Source organism: Mirounga leonina, unplaced genomic scaffold (genome assembly GCF_011800145.1).
Source record: "Mirounga leonina isolate KUSES-001 unplaced genomic scaffold, KU_Mleo_1.0 Mir_91, whole genome shotgun sequence".
Classification (NCBI taxonomy): Eukaryota; Metazoa; Chordata; class Mammalia; order Carnivora; family Phocidae; genus Mirounga; species Mirounga leonina.
The window spans coordinates 41830199-41852421 of NW_023270839.1; the positions used below are offsets into that span (position 1 = coordinate 41830199).

General features: G+C 38.5%; 1 protein-coding gene across 5 annotated transcripts in view; it reads left to right on the forward strand.

Moving 5' to 3' along the window:
- Positions 1 to 22223, forward strand: part of MAP2K5 (mitogen-activated protein kinase kinase 5) — a 245900-nt gene that overhangs the window by 117983 nt on the left and 105694 nt on the right. For all 5 annotated transcript variants that reach the window (XM_034993805.1, XM_034993806.1, XM_034993809.1 and 2 more), the window contains exons 14-15: positions 14104 to 14177; positions 15145 to 15195. In XM_034993805.1, coding sequence (XP_034849696.1) covers positions 14104 to 14177; positions 15145 to 15195 — 125 coding nt within the window. The remainder of the gene's footprint in view (positions 1 to 14103; positions 14178 to 15144; positions 15196 to 22223) is intronic.

The window sequence follows — 22223 nt, forward strand, 5'->3', positions numbered from 1 at the left end:
AGGCTGAATAAGGCTAAAGAATTTAGTCAGAAAAAAGGCAATTGGGTTGGTGGTCTAATGGAAGAGCTCTGGTTTTAGTGTCAGACCCAGGTTTAAGTTCTGCTTCTGCCTCTTAATTCAACTTTGCTACGTGACCTTGGATCAGTTCCTTACTCTTTGAGGTCACAGCACTGTGCCTCGTACATAATAGCTATTGTATAGTTCAAATAACGCTTCACAAGAAAAGCAGCAAGATGCTATGTGGGAGAATAGTTAGAACTTTCCCCAGACTTTCCTCCTTCTCTGCTTTTCTGTGAGAAGTGGAAAAATCTAAAATAAAACATCTGAAGATCAGCCAGCTATTCAATGCCAAAGCTGGGATAATAGTCCAGCCGATAAATTCAGTTGCAGTATATCTTATAAATGTAGTACAGTTTGTTAAGGCTTAAGACTTAGGATTAGAGGGGTACCTGGGTGGCTCAGTCAGTTAAGCATCTGACTTTGGCTTGGGTCCTGATCTCAGGGTCTTGGGATCAAGCCCCCCATCAGGCTCCTTGCTCAGAGAGGAGTCTGCTTGTCTCTTTCCCTCTCCCTCTGCCCTTCCCCCCCCACATGTGCTCTCTGTCTCTCTCTCAAATAAATAAATCAAAATCTTAAAAAAAAAAAAAAAGAGTTAGGATTGGAGACTCTAGTTGTGTAGCCCTAGGCAAGTAATTTTATTAATTTGAGCCTCAATTTATTCATCTGTAAAATGGAGCTAATATTTATCTCAATGGTTATAATGAGAACTAAATGAGTTAATAATGCATATGATGATAATGCATTTAGCTCAGTGTTTGACATATACAAGTACCACAGAGGTATTAGCTGCTAGAATTTTTATTTCTTTTCTTTTTTTTTTTTTTTAGGGGAGGGAGGGGCAGAGGGAAAGGGAGAGAGAATCTCAAGCAGGCTCCACTCAGTGCAGAGCCTGACACGGGGCTCAAATTTAAGAGTTGGTCGCTCAACTGACTGAGTCACCTAGGCACCCGTAGAATTTTTAATTTCTTTTAAACAATTTACTAGAGTTGGTCTTGTGGACATGCTGCCTCAAGTGAAGTCTACAATCAAAATGCATCTTACAGTTTATTTATGCATTTAATGTAATATTCCATTGCTTTCTTTCCTTTTTCACTGAAAAGCTTTTGTAGTCAGTAGGAGTCTTAGAATTCGTGGTGTCTTAGATGTGGGGAAGTAGGTTCCTCCAGAGCTGGGGCAGGATATATGTCCCTTCCGAGTCTCAGGAACTTGTTCTTCCACACCTGCTCTTTCTTACACACTGACCAGAATATGTACATATTGCTAGGTAGGAATCTAAAATACACTATGCTAGAAGGGAACCTCTTTTACTTACTGTGAAAGGATTGAGGGAAGGCAACAGCCGTTTTGCCCTTGGTACCAGCCTTGTAAATGCTGCGTGTCTCTTGCCTTTCTCATACATGAAGGGGAAAACCAGGTTTGTTGTCTCCATTCTGAACGGAATCATGAGACTCTAGATAATAGCTGCCATTTCAGATAGCTAATTATACTGCTTAATTTTATTTAAGGCTTTGCAAGAATCTTTGGATGACCTACCCTTTATTACGTGATGGAGTGATTAGAATAACTTTTATATTGCATTGTGGTTTTCTCTTATGTGCGTTCCTGTTGTGCACAGATGAATTTGTAATGCAGAATGTCGGCATAGTCTATATTGTACCTGCTGTTCTCATTCATTAGAATGCAGTCCCCAAGAAATAACTAGATAGACACATTAGTTGTTGTCTTTTCATAAGACAATTAAACATAATGAAAGGAGGTTCCTGCAGCACCCTTGGAACAGTGCTAGGAGAGGGTACCAGGAGGGGAGACCTGCTAATGGGTCCTCTGGCTCCTGGCAAACTGAGAGTGGCTTCCTGGCATGCAGGCAAAACCGTGTAATTGCTTTATGGAGGGAAGAAGTTGAAGAGAAGTTTATTTCTGCTCTCATGTCATCCACAACAGAGCCACGTACCATATTTCAAAACTGAGACCACGTAAATTGTAACCATGCGTATTTCTAAAAGTGAAGCTTACACATGAAAGCACAGAGCAAAGTAAATATTTTAAGTATAAAACAAGAACAGATACCAAAAGGGAACAGAAGTAGCAGATACCATCAGCACTTGATATGAATAGATCACAGCAAAAAGGGAATCCTCGATTTGTGTGGTTTTCTTTTTCTGACAGGAGAAAACGTGGTAGCTTGTACAAAGTCAACATTTTCTTTGGAGCTAATCTTACCAGAAAATTGACACGTAGATCCCTATACAAAGCACATTGGGGAACTCCAACTATAGTTTAGTGGAAATGCTTTTATTTATCTGTTTTGAACAGCCCCCTTGGCACCCAGCCGTTTTGTGACTGAGGGGAGCCTCCCACTCTGACCCCTGATTGTGTTGGGAGCTGGGGCTGGGCTGTGGGCGGCAGGGCCTTTTGTGAAGAGCTGCAGAAAGCACATGCTCTTGTGGGCTCCGGTCTTTATTAGCAGGCTTCAGCTTGATGCTGTTTTTGTGGATTGTTTAATGGCTAATTGATGCAGCATGTGTCAAGATACAGTTTCCTGCATGAGGCAGTTATGGGTGGCAACATGGGTTGTCTCAACATGATACCAATTTCCACAGTCAATTTGGTCAAGTCAGTAAAAAAAAAAAAAAAAAATGAGTCAGTCCAGCCTGAAAATCAGAGCAGTTTCTGGAGGTCTTTGAGGCAACCAGGGTTGGTTGACCAAATTTTTCATGTTTGAACCAGTTGTTTTCACATTTTGTATACATAGCCTTAGTCATTTGGGGAAATAGTCTTAAAACACACAGAAGTGACACTTAAAAATTCGTGTCTTTAAATAATTATCATCACAGTCAGGCCTTCTAGTGATACCAGTTTTGAGAGGGAATAACCATTTTGCCATTGGTGTATAGTATATGATCATTGTAATTAACTGATGTTTCACATTTTGTTATCAGTAGAGTAGGAAAGTGACCACGGTGACCACAAAGCACCTGACACACTATGGAGAATAAGTCAAATTGTGTTTTGAGGCTGGTTTTTTAAGCAGTTTTATTGATCTGTAACTTACATATCATAAAACTCACCCATTTTAAGTGTATGATTCAGGGATTTTTAGTAAGTTACAGAATTGTGCAACTATCCCCATAATCCATTTTGGAACATTTCCACCACCCCAAAAAAGTCCTCATGCCCATTTGCAATCAGTCCCTGCTCCCAGCCCCAGGGAACCACTGATCTATTTTCTGACTTTATAGATTTGCCTTTTCTGGACATTTTATAAAAACAGAATCATACAATATAAGATTTTTTTTTTTTTTTAAGTAAACTCTATCCCCAACATGGGGCTTGAACTCATGACCCTGAGATCAAGAGTTGCATGCTCTACCAACTGAGCCAGCCAGGCACCTCAATATAAAATCTTTGCTATCTCACTTCTTTCACTTAGCATAATGTTTTTGAGGTTGGTGGTATCATATGGTATCATATGTCATCCTTTCCTTTTTATTGCTGAATAATAATCTGTTGTATGGATAGATCACATTTTATCCATCCATTTGCTAGTAGACATTTGGATTGTATCTAGTTTGGGGCTATTATAATGCTGTTATTCATATACAAGTCTTTATTTGATTCTCTGTTTTCATATCTCTTGAGTAGATATGTGCAGGTGGTTACTATCTTTAAATATTTGTAATCAGTGAATCAGGTCATCTGGTACATACCACTTTTGAGAAGGAATAACCATTTTACTATTGATCCATAGTTTATGATCATTGTAGTTAACTGATGTTTCATATTTTGTTAAGGATAGAATAGGAAAGAGAGGCACCTTGGTGGCTCAGTTGGTTAAATATCCAACTCTTGATTTCAGCTCAGGTCGTGATCTCAGGGTCATGGGATTGAGCCCCACATCAAGCTCCATGCTCAGCATGGAGTCTGCTTGTCTCTCTCCCTCTGCTCCTCCCCTGCTCATGCTCTCTCTCTGACTCTCTTTCAGATAAATAAAATATGGGGCACCTGGGTGGCTCAGTCGGTTAAGCACCTGCCTTCAGCTCAGGTTATGATCTCAGGGTCTGGGATTGAGCCCTGCATCGGGCTCCTGGCTCAGCGGGGAGTCTCCTTCTCCTTCTCCTGCCCCTCCCTCCCCGCTTGTGTTCTCTCTCTCTCTCTCTCTCTCTCCCTCTCTCAAATAAAATCTAAATGATAATAAATTAAAATTAAAATCTCTTAAAAAAAGAGTAGGAAAGTGACCACAAAGGTTATGTGGTAAGTTTATGCTTAGTTTTTTTTTTAAGATTTTATTTATTTATTTGACAGAGACACAGCAAGAGAGGGAACACAAGCACGGGAAGTGGGGGAGGGAGAAGCAGGCTTCCTGACGATCAGGGAGCCCGATGTGGGGCTCAATCCCAGGACCCTGGGATCATGACCTGAGCTGAAGGCAGACGCTTAACGACTGAGCCACCCAGGCGCCCCTCCTTAATTTTTAAAGACACTTTCAGGCTGACTTTTATTCAGTTAGAGGCTCCTGTAGAAAACTCTCTACTTTTATCTTATATGTTGAGGTCCAGCTCTGTTACAGGCACTGCTAAGCACGCAGTCCCGCTCAGTTTTCCTAACAACCTTGTCAGTGTAGGAAGATCAGATATCACCCATAATCTTATATATCATATGTACCTGAGCACATGCACACATGTACAGTTGCACACTTTCCATGTCATCTCTGTTTCCTCTGACAGGATCTGACCACAGAAATCCATTCCGATTCTCATAAAAATCTATCTGCATAAAATGACTAAATTTTTTTCTAAAATGAAAAATGATAAGAAATACCTGATTTAAAAATGGGTCACTTTGCATTGTACCTTTATCTCAGTTTCTCCAATATGATATTGACCTCTTGGCGAAGATAGATTAAAATCAGACTGCTGCGAGTTAGGAAACACCAAAACATATTTTATATGTAATGCAAACGGCATTAGAGTTAATTTGGTTTTTTGTTTTTTTATTTTTTTTATTTTTATTTTATTGAGAGAGACAGAGAGAGAGCATGAGAGAGAGGAGGGTCAGAGAGAGAAGCAGACCCCCTGCTGAGCAGGGAGCCCGATGTGGGACTCGATCCCGGGACTCCAGGATCATGACCTGAGCCGAAGGCAGTCGCTTAACCAACTGAGCCACCCAGGCGCCCCTTAATTTGGTTTTTCACGAAAGCCTTATGTTTTACATTAGATGAAGCTTATTTCTTTTTAGTGGTATGAAGAGGACCTGTAATTTTGCACACTTCATTTGTATTTTCTTTGAGAAAATGTCTCAGTTAAAATCAATGCCCTACTATTCATTTAAGCTCCCTTGCCTTCAATAAAACTAATTGATAAATGCTAATAATTAATGGCCTGATTAAACCAAAATGACTTACATCTGCCCTGATGATTGCCATTTATAATCAGTTACTTTAATGACTCATCTTTTTTGTGCTTTGCTTATAGAAGAAGGGCTATGGTGTTTTTAAGTAAGCTGAATAAAAAACTATATGCTTTCAATTGCTGTTTGTTTTCCATAACTTGAGACTGCATTAAAATAAGCATAAATACTCCTTAAAAGAAACTTTCTGCCTAATCTGTCATGTTTATGGCTTGGAGTGAAGTTGAAAACAAACCAGAAGAAAACACTTCAGTATTCCTGGAGTGGGTCTTAAGAGTTGTAGAATTTGCATGTTTTAAATGAAAACTTGGAAGTAATAAGTTCGGTGGCTATATACTAGGAATATATATATTGGACTATTTTATTTAGATGAAGTAAAACTTAAATTGGAGGAGCCATACTTATTCCAACGTTTAAAAGAGATTCCATTTGTGTATGTGTTGTGGTGAGTGCTGTGTATTGTGTAAGACTGATGAATCACAGACCAATACCCCTGAAACAAATAATACATTATATGTTAATAAAAAAATTTATATCAATAACAAAAAAATAAATCCTAAAATCACAAAATAAATAAATGAAGTTTTATGATTTAAAAAAATGAAATCCCATTTGCTTCAAATTCTGCCAAATGAATTAAGATTTAGCTTAACTAAATAGAGCCTTAATATTATACCCTATTTCAAAAAAGGATTTGAGGGGCGCTTGCCTGGCTCAGTCAGAAGAGCATGTGACTCTTGATCTTGGGGTTGTGAGTTGGAGCCCCACATTGGGTGTAGAGATTACTAAAAAAAAAATAATAATAAACTTAAAAAAAAGATTTTAGGCAGCTTATGATATCAGGTCACAACAATGAACAAAAGATAAATGACAAGAATTTTATAATAAAGAGATATTCCCACTTCTGCCCAGGAAGCAATCACTGGTATGGGACTTGTCATCCACCAAAAACAACTAGGAAACTGGACAAAATTTATGAAACATCTGTTCATTACAAACATTTCAGGACTATGATCCCTGAGAAAAGGTAACAGATGAAGTGAACTCTGTAATCACCCAAGCTTTCTGCCTTGACACAGTTTTTGGACTGCAGCATAGGGAGAGGGGACCCAGACAGAGCCCAGAGGCCTTACTGAGCTGAAGAGACAGAGTTTGGAGATCAAGAAAGCCAAAATGGCTAGAAGTTATAGAGCAGAGCCCTAAAGAGGCAGGAATTATGCTGTATTAGAGTCTCCTTAAGTCTTTAGCCAAATATCAACCTCTGCATTCATAGGTGAAGTCTTACAAAGCTAGACAAAGAACTACTGTCTGGGAAAGAATATTTCTGGGGAACTATAAGCTAAACAATTCCCAAAGCTTTTACAGGGTTGGGAATTTTTTTAATTCGAGTCAGCCAGAGTGGAGAGACCTTGTTGAATACATTGGAGTATTCAAAAGAGACTTTTTAGAAGGGTAAATAGTGGGACTAAACTAGCCCTACAGTAGTGGTTACTCTAGGCTCTCCATGAATAAAGACTCAAAAATAAGCTTCAAAATGATCTGGCTATCTGCATATAAGTTAACTACCTGCCAGTATCAAGTTTGACACTCTTTAAAGGATTACGATAAGTTCAAAATTTAACAACATAAGATTCACAATATCTGGCATCCAAATAAGAATTAGTAGGTGAACAAAGAATTTTTCTGATAATGGATGAAAGATCATAACCAAGAGAGGAAAAAAAATCAATATGAACAGGACCCCTCACCCCCCACACACACACCATGAGATAATGGACTTAGCAGATAAGGACTTTAGAACAGTTGTTATAAACATTACAAGTATATTCAAGGATCTCAAGGGAAACATGAGCACTATGAGGAGAGAAATGGAAGTTCATAAAGAATCAAGTGGAACATCTAGAGATGAAAAATAAAATATCTGAAATAAAAATTTCACATGATAGAATTAACAGTGGAGTAGACACTACAGAAAAAAAAAATCAATTATATTGATGTTAGAAATACAGAAAATATCCAAAAATATTAGAAAGAAAAGAGAGACCAAAAAAAAAAAAAAAAATTCGCACAGGCTCAGTGACCTTTGAGACAGTATCAGGAAGTCTAGGATATATGTGTAACTGGAGTTTCAGAAGGAAAGGAGAGAGAAAAAGGAACAAAAAATAATTTGAAAAAAATAAAGACTCCAGACCTTCCTAATTTGATGAAACCCATAAGCCTGTGGATCTAAGAAGTTCAACAAACCCTAACCAGGATAAACACAAAACCATACCAAAGTGCAACAGAATAAAAAATTTAAAAACCCGTGATTTAAAAAATCTTTAAAATATTTAGAGAAAACAAAATAAGTAGAACAAAGAAGAAGAGGAAGAAGGAAGAAGAAGAAGAATGATGGCAGACTTCTTGTCTGAAGCTATGCAAACTACAAGATAATGGAAAGACATCCTTAAAATGTTGTGTGTGTAGGGGGCAACCTTATCAATCCAAAATTCTATGTTTAGTAAATATACTTTTCAAAAATAACAGCAAAATAAGACTTCCTCAGGCAAACAAAGCAGAGAAGAAAATTTTACTTATTGCCAATAGACCAACATTATAAAAGAAAATGTTGAAGTTATTGAGGCAGAAGGAAAATGATACCAAATGGATGATTAGGCCTACACAAAGGGATAAATAGCACTAGAAATGGTAAACATGTAGACATATATAAATTTTTCTCACTTTTAAATTTAAAAGATTAAAGCAAAAATAAAGACAGTGTAGTGTGGAGCTTATAGCATATGTAGAGAAAAGATATGTGATAGTAACACAAAGGATGGGAGGAAGAAAATGGAAGTGTATTGTTGTAAGTTCTTACATTATAAATGAAACACCAAATATTACTTGAAAGTAAACTGAGAAGTTAAAGAAACATACTGTAAATTCTAAAACAACCGTTAAAAAAAAAAAAAAGCTTCAAACGGGCTGGCAAACCTTAGCCCACAGGCCATTTGGCTCACTGCCTATTTTTATAAACAAAATTTTATTGGAACACAGCCATACCCATTAATTTATGTATTGCCTATGATTGCTTTTGCACTACAGCAGTAAAATTGAGTAGTTATAACAAAAACCATATGGCCCTCAAAGCCTGAAATATGTTTTTTTACAGAAAAGGTTTGTCAACCTCTGGCTTAGAAGTCCATAGTAGAGATCAGTGGAATGATAAAAAGAACCCAACTAATCCAAAAGAAAGCAAGGAGAAAAGAAAAAGAGAAACAAAGAACAGATGGGACAAATAATGAGATGGTAAGGTTGAACTCAGCCATATCAGTAATTACATTAAATGTAAATGGTCTAAATTCTCCAATTAAAAGCACAAATTGTCAGACTAGTTAAAAAAAACAAGACCCAACTGCGTACTGTCTTCAGCATATCAACTTTGAATATTAATGGTAGATATACCATCTAAACACTCACCAATTATTATAGGATTCATAATGTATGTAGAAAAGGCAAAAACAGAAACTTGTCAGTGGTTGCCAGAGGTCAGGGAGGAGTTGACTATCAAAGGGCACAGATAACTTTCTGGGGTCACATACATGTTTCATATCTTGATTGTGGTGTGGATACATGGATGTATACATTTGTCAGACTCATCAAACTATACATTCAAAATGATTGCAATAAAATTGGTGTTTTAAATGAATAAATTGATTTTAAAAAGTAAAATAAGAGAAGAAATTTCTCTTCAGATATTTTTAACTGGACAGTAGTTAAATCAGAAGCAATACAGGAAGTTATGTTAGTCTTTTCTAAATGCTGGTCTGAAGACCAGGCTTTGTTAGTTTGGCTTCTAATTCAGTAGATCTGAGGTGGAACTCAAAAGTTGGCTTTTGGTTTTTGTTTTGTTTTGGTTTTTGTTGTTTTTAAATGCACAGCTAAGTTTGGGAAGCTCTTTAGTTGCATAATTCTCATTGTTTTTATTATAGGAAGCATGCCAATTATTCAGGAAGAGAATTCCATTTCAATTATACATAACCAGTGTTGTTATCCTGAAATCTCATGTGCTGTATTTTGGTTAAAAAAAAAAAATATGCCAGCAGGTCCCTGGCCTGCATTTGCCTGAAGGGCAGAGACAGGGTCTTACTTATGTTTCTCTCCACATCACCTACCATTATATCTGGCACATACTAAGGTGTCAGTAAATACTTGTTGAATACATGTTTTTGAATGACTATGGATTCTTTCCAGAATGAAAAATGTCATTTAAAAATGTGTTCATTAATAGTGAACTGTATTCATTCTGAAGTATATGCCATTAAGTGGGGAAGATTCAGCTCCTTCTCGGGTCAAATTCTCTGGATGAGCACATTTCCCCATCTGTTTAGAAGAGATATCATTCATTAACCATTTGTTCAACAAATATGGTTTCTTGTCACTACCAGACACCATTCTAGATATAGTAGTGAACAAAACAGATAAGTCCCTGCATTTGTGGAGGTTCCCTTCAAGAGTGGACAACTGAGCCAACAGATTTATATAGACATCTGTGGTGGGAAGGTATTGCTGTTCCTACTGGGTGACTGGGGAAGCCTTCTCTTATCAAGATTACATTTGAATAGAAACCTAAAAGAAATGAAGGAGGGGCGCCTGGGTGGCTCAGTTGGTTGAGCAACTGCCTTCAGCTCAGGTCATGATCCTGGAGTCCCGGGATCGAGTCCTGCATCAGGATCCCTGCTTGGCAGGGAGTCTGCTGCTCCCTCTGACCCTCCTCCTCTCATGCTCTCTGTCTCTCATTCTCTCTCTCTCAAATAAATAAATAAAATCTTAAAAAAAAAAAAAAAAAGAAATGAAGGAGCAAGCTATGCATATATATGGGAGCAGAGTATTCCAGGGATATGGAACCCCAAAGCAGGAGCATGTCTAGCAAGGAGGCCAGTGAATTGAAGCAGACTGGGCAGAGAAAAGAATAGGAAGGTTGTGAGCACAGGGCTAGTGGGGACCAGCTCAGAGATGGCCTCATAGACTATTGTGAGGGCTGCGTTTTGTGTTGAGCTGGGAAGCCCTTGGAGGTTTTAGGCAGAAAAATGACATGGTCTGATTTAGCTTTACAAGGATAACTCTAAAAAATTTTTAAAAATAAATAAAAGGATCACTTTAGCTGCTGTGTTCAACACAGACTGTGGTAGAGGAAGCATAAATACAGGGAGACCAGTAGCCTTGTTGAGGAATATGTGTACACGGTCTGACAAAAATGCCTCCTCATGAACATTAAATTGTTTTTATAGTTCTACTTATTGCACTTTGGGAATTACCTTATTTTAGCTAGTATTTTACTGAACTACAGCTAAAATTTGCTGCAACAACAACAAATTACTTCCTAAATATACCAAAATATACCACTTTTTGTTGTATAACAGTTTCATTGATTACCAGTAGATAATAATACCTTATAGTTATGGAGTGTTTGGCAGTTTAAAAGCAATTTTACATTCATTATCTCATCTAATCCTCACAGTTCTTTAAAATTGACACAGTGGCGGGCGCCTGGGTGGCTCAGTTGGTTAAGCGACTGCCTTCGGCTCAGGTCATGATCCTGGAGTCCCGGGATCGAGTCCCGCATCGGGCTCCCTGCTCGGCAGGGAGTCTGCCTCTCTCTCTGACCCTCCCCCCTCTCATGCTCTCTATCTCATTCTCTCTCTCAAATAAATAAATAAAATCTTTAAAAAAAAATTTAAAAAAATAAAATAAAATTGACACAGTGGCTATTATTGTCTCCCTGCAGTGGAAGAAACTAAAACGTCACCTGCCTTGTGAAATTCACATGCCAAGTTTGTGGCTGGGCCAAAAGGACCAAAATGCCGGTCCTCTGTCTCCTAGCCTGAAGCCATTGTTTTTGTTTAAAGAGGTCTCTTTTTATTTATTTTTTTTCTTTGATTTTTTTTTTTAATTTTATTATGTTATGTTAAAGAGGTCTCTTATGTTCAAATGTTGTCTCAAGATACTACTGGGAAGGGGCTGGAGGTACTTCTATTAGCAAATTTAGCATATTGTTTAAAAAGCCATTAACCAGTGAACAAGGTACAGTTGTCAGAATACACACAATGATGTGTGAAGCATATTCCTACCCTGTGAACTTATTACTTGGGGTGGTAATACCTACACCAGTAAATATGGTAAATAACTGCTAGCCAAACCGTGTGACATACTTATTTCCAAAGAAATGGCACAGACAGTAAATGCGTTAGCAGTTCAAAGGAAGCCGAGACTTTCTTGGCCTGAGTAGTTAAGGCAACAGGGAGGCGGGGTATTTGAGTTGAAGTATAGGCAGGATTCATTCAGGAAATGTTGCAGAAGGGTTTCTCAACCTAGGGACAGGCAGGAGGGAGAGAGGAACACACAGCATGAACAAAGGCTTGGTGATGGGGTGTTTTCTTTCTTCTGAGACAATGATCAGAACAGCCCAGGTGGAATACAAAGGATATGAGGATGAGTGGATGTTTACTACTTTCATAGATGAAATTTTCCCTGAGAAGAACTAGGCTGGGAGGTGAATGTGCAAAAGTCACAGAGCAAGCTTGCATGTAAATTAAAAAAGATGTTGGAGAGCTAAAAAATTCAATGAAGTTCTTATTTACACCTTGCCTTTTAGAGTATAATCTAGCAATTCTGTTGTTTTATTGCTCCTCTCTCTATTGATCGACCTAAGTCAAAAGTGTATCTGATTAAAGCTAAAGATTTGTTAATTTTGGCGTACCTCGTGATTTCCAGGCAGCTCCTTCTTCCGGGAGCTCAAAATATTTGCTTATTAACTGTCTCCACCTGATGTGGTAGCTTAAGAGTGGTTTAAAGCTGTCAATATATAAAAGAGCAGGTTGTCCAAAAGAAAAATACTCAAAGTTGAGGGCCTATAATGAGAATTGGATTTGGAAAATAAGACCAGCCTATGTGGAGTCTAACATTTCTTTCAGTTCACCAAACATTTATTGAGTATCTACTGTGGCTATCTACAATACCTATGTATCGGGCTAACTCGGAGTTCACGTTTAGGTTAGCAGAGGTCGGGGACTATTTTATTTCCTCGTCCAGGAGAGAGATGACGTAGTAAACATGGTAATTTTAATATGATGGTGGTATAAGATTTATAATTCAAATTGAGGAAAGTTGGAGACGGAGAGACTAGCTGGTCAAAGAACGTATACCAGCCTAGGCATCCTAACTTGTATCCAGAGAGTGCCCCTAAAGGAAGTATATAGTATGTCTTGTGTGAAGGGCATGCTGCTGCTGAGACCTGTTCTATTGCCTACCCCTGATCACTGAAACAATGATCAACATCAAATCATACTTTGTGTGTATGGTTTCCATTCGTTTATTCTCTCATCTGTTCAACAAATATTTATTAAGCACTTATAGCCCTGAAACTCTTCTAGGGGCTGGGAATACAGTAGTCAATAAAAGAAACAAAGTCCCTGCGTTCTTGGCATTTACATTCTCGTGTCAGTCAGGCAACGTGAAATGAGCACATGTATGAGAAAGTGCCTGGCACATCGCCTATCACATAGGAAGTAGGCTTCAATAGTTGTTGGTTACTGAGTTTGAACTTGAAGTTTAAATTAAGTACCTGCTATTGGCAAGATACTTTTGTTGGTGTACCTTTTGCAAAATGGAAGGTCGGGGTGGATTAACTCACATATTTTTTAATGTCGCATAAAAAATTGAGTCTCTTGTTCAGTTTGGGGGTAATTCAGGTTACGGCTATGTTAAATATAACAAGTTGTCTGTTCCAGACCACTTTTGCCATTGAAGATAAGACATTGAAGCAGGTGCTATTCTGTACCATCAACAGTGGCGCGCTCTTGTCCTGCTCGGATGGTTTTTGTGGGCTCCCTGAATTCCTGAAATGGCTCATTGTTGTCACTGACGATGCTTCACAGAAACCCTTTGTGTCATTATTTGCAACCGACTGCCTTGGCAAAAGCTATGTCACTTCTTTTGTTAACTATAACAGCAGTCAAAAGTGATGTAAGGGAAGAGAAGGAGAAATGAAACAAAGATCAATACGTGCATATATGCACACACATCCACATGCCTTTTAGACCAATTTCTAAGGATTATCTGAAACAGCGTTTGTCACATAAAACCAGTAAGATAACAAGACTGCATTCTTTTTGTCCTTTTTCATTCAGATATGACCTGTTACCAGCAGCATAGGAATGATTTTTTTCTTGTTGGCTTCCTTTTGGCCTTACTGCTTCTTAAGTGGGAGGAATAGTTTCACATCGACAGCAAAGCTAAACCTTTTTGTGCAAATTCTTTGCAAGAAGATTACATTTTCTTATCCACCTACTTCTCCTGAAAGCCTGGGGATAGGATGATGGATGTATTTACTGTTGTGGGAAGCCAAGATTTTATTTGACTTTCACTTGAAATGAACCCTTGCTTCCATAGAAACCAGAAATAGTTGGAAGTAAAGGAGTTAGGACCTTGCATTTTGCCTCCAGATAAAATGCTTTGCGTTAAATTTGTGATTAGAATTCCGGGTTGAACAGATGATGTCATTTCTGCAATATGGTATGGTGTGCATGTGTGCTTTTTTTAAAACATGGCGCTATAGATCCGGAATTAGTTACGTGGACTTTTCTGGTCCCTTTTTAGATGTGAAGCCCTCCAATATGCTAGTAAACACAAGAGGACAGGTCAAGCTGTGCGATTTTGGAGTTAGCACTCAGGTAGGTCTCTTTTTCCCCCCCGCCGTTTGCTCTCCTTTCTGCAACATTCACTTTTTATTTTCAGTCTACTTTTTGGATTGAAAAATCACCTAGCTGCCAGACAAACAGACCTCTGCATCTTCTCCTCGTCTGGGAGTCTGTTACTCATTTTTAATCTCCGAGCGAGTTTCCTTCATCAGAATATGATTGTTCATTGTTTAATGACAGTAAAAACTGCTGATATTGTAATTACTACTTACGAATAGCAAACTTCATTGATATGCAGCTTTGATATGAAAGCGTTTTGACCAGACAAAAGGGAGGGCAGAGTGGGAGCTGTGCCTGGGGAGCCCAACTGGCCCACAATAAAAATTAATATTGGGAGCAACAATGGTGGAGGGCCATTACAATGTGCAGCACAAATTTTAATTAATTTCCATTTTGGGCCTCCCCTGAGAACCCCGGTGATAGTGACCCATGAGCGTGCTGTGATGTTGATTTGAATTGCAGCCACCTTTACTCCCAGCCAAACACGAAGACCAAAGCGAAGGTCATCGTTGTATTATGGGCTGTCAAAGTCTGTTATCCCTCCAGCGTATTTAGTGTTCATTCCATTCTCGTAATGCACAGGCTTCATTCACATCCTGAGCCATCTGACTAAAAAATGAGTGTGTTCAAATTCTACTTCAAATTGACTTTTTATATCAGGCGGGTTTGGGGTACTAAAGCGATAAGCATCCTGCTTAAGTGAATTGTTTAAGGTTATCTGCTATAAACTGTAATGCTGTGCTTGTTTAAATTGGAAATCACATTCAAAAGAAAAGAGAGATTTAATCATTTTTAATGCCTTTGTAGATAAATTTGTTCCCTTTTACATAATTTTTAGTTGATTTATAGAAATGATGATTGTAGGTTAAATGAGGAATAATTGCCCATTTTATTTCCACATTATCTTTATATTGTTCTAACAGACTGTTTTGTCTCATAGCTGGTGAATTCTATAGCCAAGACGTATGTTGGAACAAATGCTTATATGGCGGTAAGTAAACTTATGCAAAAATAACATTTAAAACCAACATCTTTATCTTTATGTACTTGGTAATGTAGAATTCTTGAATTAATTCAACAGCTTTATCCTAACAGATCATAAATTACAAAGTCAATCCAGTCATGATCCGATTTTTAAATCCTTCTAAAAGGCATTGGGGGTTTTACAGGAGCTGCCAACTTATCTGCTTAGTTGACTTAACTAGTTGGTTCGAGTGTGAAATTGCTGAGTTTTGAAGTTTAATCCTACAGAAAAATTGCACCTTATAGCACATTGACCACTTTCCCACATTGCTTATTTAATTAACCCTCAAGTATCCCAAAATATCAGTCAATAAGATTGGTTATTTTTCCTAGGAATACAAACACGCTTTGTCACCTGATCAAAATTAAATTTTTGACACAACCAACTCTTACTTATGGATCTCTGAACGTAAAGGTTAGGCAGGAAATTTTCTTTCGAACTTGTACATCTTTTTTCTGTACACTTGTTGGGTTCATGCCTGTCGTAAGATAACTTATTAATTCCTCTGAAATAAATTCACCACATATAAAAATTAGAAGCATAGAACTGTTTCAAAGACCCAGTGTAGACTTGGCTTCGACCTTTTCTTTTTCCTACCTTTTAAGTAAGGGAAGTTATTTGGGGCACAAATCTTTTGTTTATTAGTTTCCACAGTCACTTCAATAGTGGGTGGTCAGGAGAGACAAGTAGGGAGGTTATCAAGTGTCATTTTTGGAACCAAGTTTTGTTTTAACACCTGAAGACCTTTTTTTTTTTTTTAAATGAGCATTCTGGATTTATTCAGTTAGTCTGTTTTACTTCCAATAGTCTTTATAGGAAGTTAAACAATATTTAGCATGGATGGAACCCTGGCTCTTAATCTCAGTTTATATATTATCTTGATAAAAAGATGTTAATATGGATGGAACTCTGGATATTATTCTCAGAACAGTACAAGCCCTTTTTTTTTTTCTTATTGAGATACCAGAATAGTTCATTTTTGTCTTGCCTGGTTTTTAAAGAAAATTCATTCTTTCTCCTTTTTCTAGGTAATGTGAAAAAAAATTAACCTCTAAAGCCATCATATTTATTTATATAAAACATAATCACCCTCTTGGCCCCACCAGGTTAGCTGAGATTGGTGAGCCACTTTTACAATTAATAAATCCCTACCAAATGCCACAATTTCAGTCTATGAAAGAATTATGGACCACTGTGATTTAAAAATAAACAAAACTACTATAAATGAAACAACTTTTCATCTACCCATCATGTTTTTAGTAGCTTTAAATTGCTCTAATAATGAAATTGCATTATGTTTGAATGTACAAATCTAGATTACAGTTGTCTTTCCCAGGTGTACATTAAAGAAATTACCTTTTTTCCTTTTGGTTAATGGATGAATGTGATGTGTCCATCTGTTAATTGAATATGTGAGGATTAAAATTATGAAATGTTAGCTCAGATTGGCACAGCTAAAATTGCTTTGCTTCTTGGGTGAGTGAATTCTAGTCATCAGCTTTATAGTTCAAGCTGTAAAAAGCGTAAGAGACCTAGAAAGCCCAGAGTGACAGGCCGATAGTGAGCTTCGCTCAATTCAGCAGACTCTCGTTGGCCACATACTTACCTGATTGGTGTGAGATCAGAGGTTGGGAGTAGGAGAAGATGGAAATAACATCATTCTGTTACGGGTCTTAATCTCTGCCTGAGATACCATGGTATTGTATTATAGAACTTCCATTGAGGGGTGAAGGGTGCACAGAACTTCCCTGTATATATTTTTTTCAACTTGTGAATCAATAAGTATTTCAAAATTTAAAAATTAGGTAAGAAACGGAAGTTTTATTGGAACGTGGCCACGCCCTTTTGTTTGCGTATTGTCTCTGGCTGCTTTGGCGCTCCAGGGGCAGAATGGAGTCGCTGTGACAGTTGCAGCAGAGACCATATGGCCCACAGAGGGAGATATATTTATGCTCTGGCCATGTACAGAGAAAGTTTGCCAGCCTCTGGTCTATGCCAGTGAAAGCTGTATCTGACACTGAGTACCTTCGGTTAATCAACCAGTATTTACTGGGCACCTTCCATGCTATTAGCCAGGTTACGGCAGAACCACTCAAGTAAGAAGGGATACAGTGTACGAATTTGATGATTTAACAGTAGGTGAAAAGGATTACTTACTAAAAGAGATCACTATGGAGAGATGAGCAAAGACTTAGAAATACAAGATAATGTGACATTGTTGGGGTCGGGATCTGGGGCAGAGGACAAATAACAAGTTGTGGGAATATACAGTTAGAGGTCAGCTGGTATGATACCCTCATAATAGCTAATATTTAACCCCATGCACCAGTCACCCTTTTAAACTTTTACATATATAAATGCTTTAAATCCTTACAACAACTCTATGAGGTAAGTAATATCATTCTCATCTTACAGCTGAAAAAACAGGGCTAGAAAAGTTAAGTAACTTACTCAAGTTCATACATATAGTAAGTGGCGGAGTCAGGATTCAGACCTAAGTCATCAGTCTGCAGAGACTAAACTTTTAACTGCTGTGCCTCTCACTATGTCCAAATTATGTCTGTGTCTCTCCCAATCTAGGTTGTGATCTTCGGGGAGGCAGAGTTTATTCTCTCATTCTCTATATCTGGTCCTTCACACAGGGCTAAATGAATGATTTAGTTCATGAAAGCTGCCTTCCCAGAATGACTTATTTACTAATTATAAGCAGAGCATTTAACTTTTCATATTAAGTATCTCAGTTGCATTATAAGGTATAGAAGACCCCCAAATTACGCAAACACAGTCAACTAGGCTGCCAAATATTGAAAAGAAAGTAAAGCAAAGAAATAGCCCTGCATGTGCAATCTCACTTTCATTCTTCTGTAATCTAAAGTATAAGGTATAGGAAAATGGTAACTAGGACAAAGACAGGGCAGCTTTCTTAAGATTCTAAGTCATGAAAAAATAATACTAATTAACAACTTATGGGCATGTTAAGGGGTGGAACTTGTAGGAGACTTGGAAACTCATCTGGTCCAACCTCCTCATTGACCAACAAGATCGGAAAGTGGAGTGGCAAGTCCAAGAACATACTATATTTTAGGGGCAGATATTTAGGTTTGGTAGACACTGTAAGCCAAAGCAAGAAAGATTTTCAGCTACATTTTAAAAAGACCTCATCCCACAGGATTACAAGAGAAATTGAGAAGGCTTTGGGGGCTCACATTAAACCATTTCTCAGATATTCTAATTACTAAAAATTTTAGTCTATTTTAAACCTAGAAGTCCCTAAAACTTCAACCCATTGTTCAGTCATTGTGGTTTGTTTATTATTATAATATTTTGATCAAATATAAAAGTTTGACATTATTATGAATAGTTTTAAAATTAAAATCTTACCCAAATATTTGTGCTTTGTGATCAGAAAGTCCATCAAGAGGCACCTGGGTAGCCCAGTCAGCGAAGTGTCTTACTCTTGATTTCAGCTCAGGTCATGATCTCAGGGTCGTGAGATGGAGCCCTGCGTTGGGCTCTATGCTCAGCATGGAGTCTGCTTGAGATTCTCTGCCTCTGCCCCTCCCCCTGCTCATGCGCACACACGCTCTCTCGCTCTCTCTCAAATAAATAAAGTCTTTTAAAAAGAAAGTGCATCAAAATGACTGTTCTTATCTCCTGAACATTTTTCCCACCTGGGCTGTTCTTGTCCTGGGAAATTACCTTTACCCAGAATGAAACCTATACAGATGACATAATACAGCGACATTGGCCATGTTCATGCAGTGATGGTCATAGCAGTGTTGGTGATCAGAAGGAAGCTGGCATTTACTGAGCATTCCCATGTGACAGGTACTGAATCAAGCACATCGAGTGGATTCACTTAATCTTCACACAGCCCCATGAAGTATACATATTATTATTGTCTTCATTTTACAGATAATGAAACTGAAGGTGAAGTGAATTCATCCCAGGGTCTCAAGTGGACCAAGTAGTGAGAGTCAAGATTTAATTAGGACACCACCTTCTAGTTTCTGGTAACAGCAGGTTGGGCTATTTGGACCACCTCTTCAATTGAAAAATGCTAGGTAAAATACTTTAAAATTCATCTCAAATTCACTGAAGAGCTAAAAAGACAAAGGGGATCCCCCAGGACAATTTTCAGATGGAATCCTGCAACAGAGGGGAAAGCAGAATGTTGGAGCACCACAGCTGTGAATGCTCTGGGGGTCCTCCTAAGGCAGAGGGTCTCAGAGGAGGAGGAGATCTTCTCTATCGATCTCAGAGGAGATTTTCTCCATATCATGTTAGAAATCTGAAGGGCTCGCCCTCAGTGTGAAGAGTGAACCAGAGCCAAAGATGCTGCTCCTCCTCCTCCCCCAGTCCCAAGGAACAAAAAAGAAGGCCTCTCAGAGCCAAGCAGAGAAGCAAGGGAAAAGGAAAAGGGGGAAAGTTGCGGCCATAGACTAACTCTGACACAGATTTGCACCAAGTATTTATATTCATGGCCTGAGTTGGAAAAGGAGCTTCATGCTAAGAACCTGGTTTGAGGTAGGCACATCTACCTTAAGCCCCAGAGAATCTCTCCAAAATGCTTTCAAGAGCAAAACCTGGCAAGTAGTCAACAGAAACCAGGCACACAAGGAAACAAGACAACATGAAGAAGAACCAGAAGGAACAACAGATACACACAGACTTCAGATCACAGATTTTAAAAGTGACATAGTAGATGGAGAAAATCTCAAGCAAAACTACTAGATTAAAATGTAAAAACTCACTACTTGGTAGCATATGGGATATAGCAGAAGAGAGAATTCATGACATGGAAGATAGATTAAGCTAGAGCAGTATGACTCCAGAACCCTGGTCTGACTAGTATGCTTTACTACCCACAGGGATCTTGCCAACTTAAAAAAAAAAAAAAGAATTCCCCATTGTTTGTAATATATATTTTGATTATTTACTAACCTCAAGGATTTGTGCATACTTTGTTAATTTTCTGAGTTGTGTAACCCTGAGCAGAAATTCTTTATCAGAAGAGATAAGGGATGTCCCTTGCTATCTTCCTGCTTTTGACAAGTGAATCCTGTTGTACCTAGACAGTTCTGGAGGGAGTCCAGCTAAACAGGGGTCCTGGATAAATAACAAGTCACAGAGTGTAGCTGGAAGGAGTGCATTGTGCAGCTTGGAGCTACTGCCCTTTCAGATCCTCTATAAACTCTGCTTTTTATTCCATCACCACTCCCTACTGTTCTCATTAAGAACAGACCAGAATCTTCCCTCCCTACACTTAAACCTCAGTACAGAGGTGCTTGAGACGGGAGTCATGTTATTCCTCTTATTTAGCTTTCCACACTGGTGACTGCTGCCATGTCAGAAAGTAACCCAGCTTTTGATTTTTAACTGCAAAATGTCCATCACAGATCTTCTGTCAGTAACGTGGTACCTGGTGGTTGGTTTTCTGTTTTGTTTTGTTTTGTTTTGTTTTAGACGGGAGAGGACAGGGCAGGCCACCTTGGCTTCAAGTGTGAGAACAGATTTGAATTGTGCAGCCTCGGGCCATCAAGTCCTGGCTCCCTAAATTCAGAGTGGATTGGGGCTCATCTTGTGCCTGTGTCTGTTTCAGGGGCCTGGGCGCATTTCCCAGTCTTTATCTACTGTACCAGTTCTTCAGGTAGACCCGTAGAGCTGGCTACCTACTTTCACTGAGCATTCATGCTTGAGCACAGCATCACAACAGTGATCTCATTTTATTAGCTTATTGCAAGAACTATTTCTCCAATGAGAGGTTATCAGAATCTCGTCCTTAAGGAGCCCTCTTATTTGCCACCTGTGACCATTATCACTTTATTTTTTTCTTTTTTAATTTAATTTTTTCATGCTTTATTTTTTTAAAGATTGATTTATTTTATTTGAGAGAGAGAGAGAAAGCATGCACGAGCTGGCAGGGGGAGGGCAGGCAGAGGGAGAGAGGAAGAGAGAGAATCTTAAGCAGGCTCAACACCCAGCATGGAGCCTGACATGGGGCTCAGTCTCATGACCCTGAGATCATGACCTGAGCCAAAACCAAGAGTCAGATGCTCAACCGACTGAGCCACCCAGGTACCCTGATTTTTTTATGCTTTATTTTCAGCTTCCAGTTTACATTTGTTTTGATAGTTCAGTGGGCAAATATTATGAATGTATTTAATCTTATTGTTGATCCTGCCAAAATATTTTGTATCTGGGCTCCACTTGCATTTGTTTGCTTGTTGTGTACTCCTGTACTTTGCATGAGTGCTAGATAGTGATAACTGTCAGCTAGGGGAATGAAGAAAAGGAGAGAGTAAGGAGAGAAGAAACAGGGAAGAAGGCAACATTTGGTTATTTCTTTAAGAATTCTGGCAGATTTTAGGATTTTCATGTTTGCTGGATGTTCTTGATGGGCATGGATAGCAATATTACTGGGGAAGTTATATTAGTAGAACACTCCAGGGGACTTAATAATTGATACATGCTTTAAACCAAATGTGCAGTAAACATGTATTGCATCCCTTCAAGGCAAAATACCTTGACTGCTTACCAGCTGTGTGTCAGCCGTGGTACTAGGTATGAGATGAATAAGACACTCTCTTGGCCTCTTAGGAGAAACAGGCTAGTAATCGGATGGTTACATCACAGTGTAATGAATTAATATTAAAGATACAACCAACATTTTCATGAAGGACAGAGGCAAGAATTTGTAATTCTTCCTGAGAAGTAGAGGAACACTTCACCAAACAGGTAGTCCATGAGCAGGGCCTTTATAAAAGCAACGTTCACTAAGCAGAGAGGAGTAAGACAGGTCATTGCCTCTGCAGGGAATGTGGAAATGTTTAGGGACTGAGGCTGAGTATACCAAAGAGTCACCCAGAGAAATTATTTTTTTAAATGAATACTGAAGGCTGTATTTTGAGAAATACTGACCAGATCGAGATTAGTGTGTGGCTCTTCTGACTTCTAGTTCTGGGGACAGTGTGACACACTAGAAGAACCCTGAT